Source organism: Arachis hypogaea, chromosome 20, assembly GCF_003086295.3.
Source record: "Arachis hypogaea cultivar Tifrunner chromosome 20, arahy.Tifrunner.gnm2.J5K5, whole genome shotgun sequence".
NCBI classification, from domain to species: domain Eukaryota; kingdom Viridiplantae; phylum Streptophyta; class Magnoliopsida; order Fabales; family Fabaceae; genus Arachis; species Arachis hypogaea.
Window position 1 is genome coordinate 56576427 of NC_092055.1, and position 9125 is coordinate 56585551.

At 39.7% G+C, this 9125-nt stretch overlaps 1 protein-coding gene across 1 annotated transcript; it reads right to left on the reverse strand.

Moving 5' to 3' along the window:
- Window positions 1-6696: 6696 nt before the first annotated feature.
- LOC140183071 (uncharacterized) lies at window positions 6697-7230 on the reverse strand. Its single transcript, XM_072231071.1, has one exon. It carries the CDS (start codon window positions 7228-7230, stop codon window positions 6697-6699), a length of 534 nt encoding a protein of 177 aa, XP_072087172.1.
- Between the last annotated feature and the right edge of the window lie 1895 nt (window positions 7231-9125).

Genomic DNA, 9125 nt, shown 5'->3' on the forward strand with positions numbered 1-9125 from the left:
CTGGCACCAAATGGATATTTTGCAACAAGTTAGGACAAGATGGCAGCATTGCAAGAAACAAAGTGAGGCTAGTGGCACAAGGATATGACCAAGAAGAAGGAATAGACTTTGATGAATCCTTTGCCCCTGTTGCCCGAATGGAAGACATAAGACTTCTCTTAGCTTATGCTGCATTTTGTGGTTTTAAATTGTATCAAATGGATGTGAAATGTGCATTTTTGAATGGTGTGATAGATAGAAAAATGTATGTGGAGTAGCCACCCGGTTTTGAAAATAAAGAGCATTCTAACTATGTTTTCAAATTATTAAAAGCTCTCTATGGTTTAAGACAAGCTCCTAGAGCTTGGTATGAGAGACTTAGCTCTTTTCTTTTGAAAAATGGTTTTCAAAGAGGCACCACAGACACAACTCTATTTATCAAGAATTCTAATGATTCTTTTATTCTAGTCCAAATATTTGTTGATGACATTATTTTTGGATCAGCCAATGAATCCCTTTGTTCTGAATTTGGAAAACTCATGACAAGTGAATTTGACATGAGTATGATGGGTGAGCTTAATTTTTTCCTTGGGCTATAAATTAAACAAACTGAAAAAGGTATTTTCATTCATCAAGAGAAGTATACCAAGGAATTTGTTATGAAATTTGATATGGAAAATGCCAAACCCATGGGAACTCCCATGCACCCTAATTCAAAATTAGATAAGGGAGAAACTGAGAAAGATGTAGATGAGACTAGGTATAGAGGAATGATTGGTTCTCTCATGTACTTAACTTTCTCTAGACCCGATATTGTGCAAAGTGTTGGATTGTGTTCAAGGTTCCAATCCAAACCAAAAGAGTCACATCTTTCTGCAGTTAAGAGGATTATTAGATATGTTCCTGGCACATCCAATTTCGGTCTTTGGTATCCTAAGATTAATGATTTTTCTGCAGTTGGTTATTGTGATGCAGATTTTGCCGGTGATAGAGTTGATAGAAGGAGCACTTCAGGCCTATGTTGCTTCCTTGGAAAGTCCTTAAATGTTTGGTCAAGTAAGAAGCAACCAACAGTGGCCTTATCCATTGTAGAGGCTGAGTATATAGCTGCTTCCTCTTGTTGTTCTCAGCTTTTATGGTTAAAAACACAGCTTGCTTATTACAAATTAAATGCTGAAAATATTCCCTTGATGTGTGATAATATGAGTGCCATTAATATTTCTAAAAATCCAGTTTTGCACTCTAGGACTAAACATATTGAAGTGAAATTTCACTCAATAAGAGAACATGTCCAAAAGGGGGATATTAGTATTCAATTTGTTAAATCTGAGTAGCAATTAGCAGACATTTTCACAAGACCACGTGCTAAGGACAAATTCTGCATGCTTAGGACTAGTCTAGGAATTTTGAGCTATGATTCACTGTTTGAAAATTGCTAATGTATTTGTTGGAGTTTTTGTCTCATAAACAGGTATGAGACAATTCTGGGCAGAAGCAGAACGTTCCCCTTAATCAACGTGTTCTGGGCTTGTTTCAAGTGAAAATTGATCTGGGCCAACCTCAAAAATCAGATCTAGAGTGGTCCAATGTGTTTCCTTAAATCCAACCATCTCTGGGCCCAAATATGAATGTTACAATTTTTGTTTGGTTAATAATTTTTTTTGTTGTGCTGTGTGTTTAATTTTTTTTAAAGGATTTTCATTTAATGTTTTCTGGTCCAAAAGGATTTTCAGTTTAATTTAATTCTTTTAAAAAGTTTTCGAAATTTAAAAATAAATTTCCTTTTTTTAAAATAAATCAAATCAAATCTTTCTTTTATGAAGTCATGTCTTTTCAAGTCTTTTCAAAAGGTGATGCAGTTGCATGGTTTGCGAAAAACTTCCTTTGGGTACGGTTACCAACACTCTCTCTCTTCCCTCCATTAACTTCTCCTCAACTCCTCGGTTTCCTCCACTATCTTTACTGCTTCTCTTCCCTCAAAAGCCTGAAACTAACCAAATGAGGAAGAAAACCAATGCTAAAAGGCCTCCTCGTGAAAAAGTGTACAAGCTTCCCACAAAGCCTTCCATTCGCTCCCAAGACCGGACCTTCACTCCATCCCCTTCTCCTCCTACCTCTCCTCCTCGTTGTGACCCCATGGCTCGGACCAAAAATACTCCCAGATACCCTGCCTCTGCCAAGCCGACGCCACCTCCAAAGGTCACTCCCTCAAAACCTGGCTCTTCAAAACCAAGCTCTTCCAAAGGCAAGCGTCCAGTGGCTGAAGAACCAGTTCTCGAGCCAATTCAACCCAAATCCAGGTCGGTTCCAGTGCGTTCATAGTGAGTTGAAACTCGACTTCCTCTCAAAAATGTTAAAGAACTATATGTTGGGCCTTTTGATCATAAATCACACTTTTTGACCTCTCATTCAAACTATAACCCTTATAGATTCAAATCTGCCATTAATAATGACTTTTATGATGGAGTTATTAAGTATCATACCCTATGTCCTTCCTTTCTTGCTGATTTGCCAACTTTGAAAAGAAAAGATTTTCCTTTTGTTGAAAATTTAGAATTTCTGGACTGGAATCACCTTTTTGACATCAAAAAGCCTGTTTATCCTCTGTTGGTTAAAGAGTTTTATGCAAACATGACATATCATGAAGGCACTGTTCACTCATATGTTAAAGGCAGAGACATTATTTTGAACAAAGAAACAATCAGTAATTCATTGAAGTATACTGATGTTGGGCCTTGTGTGTATGCGTCTGTTAAGTGGGATGAAGGAGTTGGTATTTCTTACCATAATGCTTTGGCTAATATTTGTGAACATGTTTCCTTGATTGATGGCATTACACCCACTCACAAAGTCCTTGGATATGAACGTGCTCAGTTGCACCGAATGGTCAACCACATCATACTTCCTCAAAGTGGTTCATATCAAAGGGTTTCTTACACTGATACTCTTATTTTGTATGCTCTTCTCACCAAAACTGAAATTTTATTCAAGGATGTTGTTCAGGAGTTCGTCTCCCAATCCAATCATATGATTGCCATGAGTAACGAACAAAGGAAGCTAGCTAGCAAGCATGAGAATTTCCTAAGGAAATCAAGGGATAGAGTGGCTGTGTTCATGACTTTCATTGACAACCTTCAAAAAGATGAAGACCCTGTCACAGATGTTGAAGAGGAAGCTAATTTGGAGGGAAATAGTTCTGACGCCTATATTTGTCTCATGAAAACTGCTACTGCTCTCTTTTTGTCTCATGAATTCTGTTTCTTTTGCTACTGTTGAACTTTTTTTGTCTTGGATGACTGTAATAATTTTGGATAACGTTGCACCTTTGTTAATTCATTAGGACTGTGCACTAACTCTCTTCTTCAGGTTATAAGGTGTTGTTATTGTTGATCTTGCTTATTATCCGCCTTTGTTGACAAAAGGGGGAGTAATAGCAATAGGAATAGGATATGGTGAATTTTATTGCAGCTACTATTATTGCTTTGTGACTTCTGTTTGACTGCTGCATTAGAACTTGCTCTCATATGCTGATAAATTGCCCAAAAATTAAACTTGATGCTTATATTATGCTGCTGATATAATATGTTCAGTGTTGGGCTGATTTTGTGGTTGTTTGTTTAAACTCCCTTAGTGTGTGTAGCTTCTTATTGTGTCCTATATAAGTACAATAAACAGGAATAAAGAGGAAAGTATAAATCCAGGGGGAGATACTGTTGAAAAGGAAAGGGGGAGCAACACAAAAGTAAGTAACATCATTCAAAGGGAAGTTTTCTAACTTTTACTAAAATTCAATTCCTTTTGGTTATTGCTTAAATATGTTTGTCATCAAGGGGGAGATTGTTGAGTTAAGAAATTAACTAAATTAATTAGTGATGACAAACATTATTTTTGGGCAAAAAAATAATTAGTGTTGATTAATTATAATTTCATATTACTAATTATTTATTGTTACAGGCCAAAATTCAATTTTATAACCCAAATGGAATGAAAAGCAAATAGCAACGATGGTGTGCTTAAAGCAAAAATAGAAGCCCAAGGAAAAGTAAAGAAAGAAGTCAGATAGGCCAAACGGGTTGCTTAATGGATATCCGATCCAAACCCAACTCAATTTTAAATCCCTCCAATTTGATCTCCTACCAAAGCAACGTTCCTCTCTCTTCTGTCTTAGTCAAATCACAAAACTCAGAAAAGTGAGAAAGAGAAAGAGAAAGCTTCTTCCCTAAGGTGATCATCAAAGAAGCAAGAAACAAAAAGTCTAAGCTTGAAACGCAGAAGTCTAATCAGTAAATTCAAACCATATCAAGATTAGGTTAAAGGTAACCCATTTCCTTATACATGCAACACACTTTCTTTTCTTCATCTTCAACTCTCTACCACTCCGTTTTGAGCTATATGGAAAAGAGGATTTCTGTTCTTCTCTGCTGTAAATCCACGGTCTCAAACATGTCTTGGGGAGCAAGTTGGTTTTCAAGGGTTCAGATTCGATTTACCATTGAGAGACTTTTATGGATGTTGTTTTATGGCTTTCGGTCAAGATGGAGAAGTCAGAAGCAAAGTTCTACTCTGAGGTTTAATGAGAAAAAGTGAGACAGTAGGTTGGTGAAGCTCAAGGCTCAAGAAATTGACCTAGGGAGAGCAACCAAGCAACACGCAAGGAGATAAAAAGAAGACTTTCTGCTCATTCAGAACCAAGGAGAGAAAACCAGTGTTCTTGAGGTATATGTTCTGAGAAAAGGTCTTTGAAGAAGTTCATCTAACTGGACAGTGTTTCCTAGTCAAAGGTTTATTCCACCAGTATGAAGAACTGAATCAGAGGCTTGCTAATCTGGTTTTTCACATAGCAAAGAGGCTGTTGATGAAGTCAACCTCATTCATGTTTTACAAATTGTAATGTACTTTTCAATGTTTATCTTTCTATTATTTTTTGAGTGAAAAGGAAAATTGAGAGAGCTCAAGTAAAAGCCATGAGTGAAAAAAAGGCTGAGTGAAACACTTAAGAGAAAAGCCTAGAGTTATTTTCAGATTTCTTTAGGTATGTTCATGTCTTGTATCCTGTACTGTACCTGTGAGGTATCCCTTTCTTAGTTAGGTTAGTACTAAGAGTAAATAGTTAGGTATTAGCATAGCCAATGTCAAGTTAGGTTAGAACTTGAGTGTGAAAGGATTGTGTAAATCTTGTGGAATTGGTGTATGTAATACTTGTAACTATAGTGGATATTCCTCCATTATTGCGGAGGAGACTGGATGTAGGTTGCATAACACAAGGCAACCAAACCAGGATATATGTTGGTGTTAACTTTTCTCTTCTCTGCACTGTTCTCTTTTCTGATGTTCATGAGACAAAAATAAATTTTCTCATAAATTTTCGCTGCTGAGTACAAACAGAATCAAAATTCAAAGTTTGTTTTAAAGGGTCATTTCAGTCGTTTAAAAGAAAGGCATAGATTCAACCCCCTTTCTCTAAGCCTACCACAACCTTCAGAGGTTCCAGTTGATGAAGGTGTATTCTTCTTTGGTGCGCCCTATTTGGAGTTTCTCCATGTCTCCCTCTGGTTCTGGTTTGGGTTGTCCGTCTTGTCGAGCATCCAGGTCGGCTAAGAATATGCCGGCCGCGTCGCGGGATCTCTTTCGTAGGGCTAGGCTAGTGTTATCGCATTCAACTACGATTTCCCGATCTCCGTGGATCGTCCCGATAGAGCCTTCTTCTACAGTAAATTTCATGAGGAGGAATTTTGTGAAGATGACGGCAGAGAGGTCGTTGATTATTTTTCTTCCTAGGATCACGTTGTAGGCGGTGGAGTCCTTGAGGACCACGAACTCGGACAGGATTGTCTTCCTTTGGTTTCCTGTCCCTATGGTAACGGGAAGAATGATGGAACCGTCTGGCTTGAGGAAGTTGTCTCCGAGTCCGGTTACTCCGTTGCAGTGTGTTTGGAGGTTGTCGCTGTGGAGTCCGAGCTTGTCGTAAGCTCCTCTGAAGAGGATGTTGGAATCTGCTCCCGTGTCCACTAGTATTCTTCTAAAGAGTCCGGTTCCAATCTTTGCCGAGATGACGAAGGGGGCGTCTTCTGCCGAGGCGCCGTGCTGGCAATCCTCAGGGGAGAATGTTATTGCTCTATTGGTGATGGCGGTCGGGTTTTGGCTTTTGACTGCCAGGATCTTGAGATCTTTTTTTAGTGCTGATTTTGACTTTTCCGGGGTGTTTTTCCCCGTGATCACATTCACGACGATGGTCGGGTCTGTCTCTCAGCTTTCCCTGGTGGCTTGTCTCTGAGTTCTCGGGTTATGTCCTTCTCTTTTCGGTGATCTCTCTCTTTCCGTGCGTTTTGGTTCCCTGATGATTTTGGCGAACTCGGGGAGCTTGCCGTCTCGTATGGCTTGCTCTAGGGCGTCTTTTAGGTCAAAACAGTCTTGGGTCCTGTGTCCATAACCTCGGAGGTACTCGCAGTATAGGGCTTTGTTGCCGCTTGTTCTTTCCTTGAGCTGTCGGGCCTTCGGGAGGATACCTCAATCTGCTATTTGGTGGTATATCTCGGTGATCGGGACCGTTAAAGGTGTCTAGTTAGAGAATTTTCCGAATCTGGGGGGTCGGTTTGCGTTTGTTGGTTTGGGATGTTCCCTTGGGTTTTCTCTTGGTGGGGGGTTATGTCGAGGTGTCAAGCTGCCGTGCTATGTGCCGCCGTGCTATCGTTTATTGGCGGCCACGACTTGGCTTACCTATTCGTCGTTTATGTACTCTTTTGTGATGCTCTGGATTTCGTGCATGGTCCATAATGGTCTGGTAGTGAGGTGCTTCCGGAAGTCTTCGTTCATGAGCCCATTAGTTAGGCAAAGGCTTGCGACTGAATCCGTGAGTCCGTCGACCGTTAGGCATTCGTCGTTAAAGCGATCGAGGTATTTTCTCGTAGACTCATCCTGTTTTTGGGCGATTCCCAACAAGCTGATGGGATTCTTGGCTTTTGTGATTCTGGTGGTGAATTGGGCCATGAATTTCTGCGAGATATCGTGGAAGCCAGTTATGGATCCGTTAGGGAGGGCGTTGAACCACTTGATCGCGGGGTCAGCTAGGGTTACTGGGAATGCCCTACATAGGACCGCGTCGGTAGCCCATTCCAAGTTCATTCTTGCCTCGAAGGCCGTTAGGTGTTCCTGGGGATCCTTGGTCCCGTCGTACTTCATATCAGTGGGTTTGTCGAAGCCCTTAGGGAGTTTTGCTCTCAGGATTCTTTCGGTAAAGGGAGTAGCTCCCATTATGACATGGTCGTTCCTTGTGCGTTTGGCTTCTCGGTGTCGTCGGTCGTCGTCCGTGTCGTGTTGATGGGCTGGGTTACGGGAGACGCTGCGATTGTACCTCTTGCTGTGTCGCCGTTCTGGCGACCTGCTGTGTCTGTGGTTATGGGAGATGCTGCGATTGTACTTCCTGGCATGTTGCCATTCTGATGACCTACCATTTCTAGTTTCATGGCGAGACCTTGATCTGGAAGTTGCGTGACTTCCGTTCTCAGCGTTGTGTTTTTCCTTGGTCGCAACTCGGCCCTCGAGTTCTTGTACTCGGAGGCAGAGGTCTTGGATTATCTGAGCTACTTTTTCTCCTGAGTTTTTGGGATCTCATGCTTTGATGATGGGGCTATTTTCTTTGTTATGCACTGGAGTGGTCTGGTGAATAGCGGTTGTTATCCTTCTGTGGGGTGTAGTTTATTGGGGTTCGGGAGTCGGGTTCCTCGTTTGGGAGTCAGCGTGGTGGCTTGGGAATTGCTCCTCGAGTTTGTTCGCCATTCTGTCCCAACATTGTAAGTTCCCCACAGACGGCACCAATGTACTGGATGCCTCCGGTAGGGGTTGAGAGATGGATCGGAAACTTGCAGGTCGAGGCGGATGCCGGATTATTTGATTGGAGCAATGGGGAGTGGTACCTGCAAAGACACTCCGACGCTCAAGTCAGAATAGATCTAAGAGGTAAAAGGTGTGAAGAATGAATGAATACCTGGAGGGACCTGGGTCCTCTATTTATAGGTGATGGTCAATATCTTATCTTATCTTGTCTGGCTAAGATAAGGGAGGTATTTGAATTCGAAAATTGGTTAGGGACTCTAGTGGGCCAGTTCCGGACCTTCTAGAAGGGGAAGCGGGTCGGGCCCGGATAACCGGGTTCCGAGGCCGTTCCGGATGTAGGATCCATAGGCCGAATCCGTAATAATTAATAAGTTTACATTCATAATAAACCAAAATCAAATTCTCAATAAATAACCTTAAAATTATTTATTTAGAAAAAATTGTATAAGACAATTATGTGAATAAACGTTTAAACTTACCAAGGAAAATACATTATATATGGGATTTTTTATTTTTATAAATTAAATAAATGTAATAATTATCGAAATAAATAATTTAAAAAATATTTACCGAAATAAATACTCCTCTCTTATCTAGTTTATATTGTAAACGAGATAATTTTGCATGTATCTCACTTACAGGGTAAATGAGATAAGACAAGTGGACGCAACACGTGTATATCTCGTTTACAGTGTAAACGAAATACACATATCTCATTTACACTATAAACGAGATATAAATCTCATTTACAGTGTAAACGAGATTTATGTATTTTTTTAAAAAAAGTTGAAAATAAAAAAATATTAATAATTTCAATAATCCAAACTTTTAGCATGCAATTAGTACATAAAAAGATTGGTAGAAGAGATTAAAATGAAAAGATGGGAATCGTAAAGTTGATGCACGATAAATAAAACACAGAAAGATGAGATAACATTTTGCCGATTGTTAGGAGAAGTTGATAGGAATAGTGGGAAGAGACCTGAAACGGTTATCTCACATTATCTCCCACTATCCACATGAGAGATAATGATTTCAATTCTTTTCCCACTATCCCCATCAACCTCTCCTAACAATTGGCAAACGGTTATCTCATCTTTTTGTATTTTATTTATCGTGCATCAACTTTACCCTTTCCATCTTTCAATTTTTAAAAGTGGTCACAATTATCGTATTTATTCTCATCATGGAACTTTCCTTGAATACGTATGAATTTTTTATTTTTTGAATTTAAATCAATCCAATTGGATCATAATTTAATCTAAAATTTTTTATGTACTCTTCTTGAGTACTAATTGATCAAACATATTCAT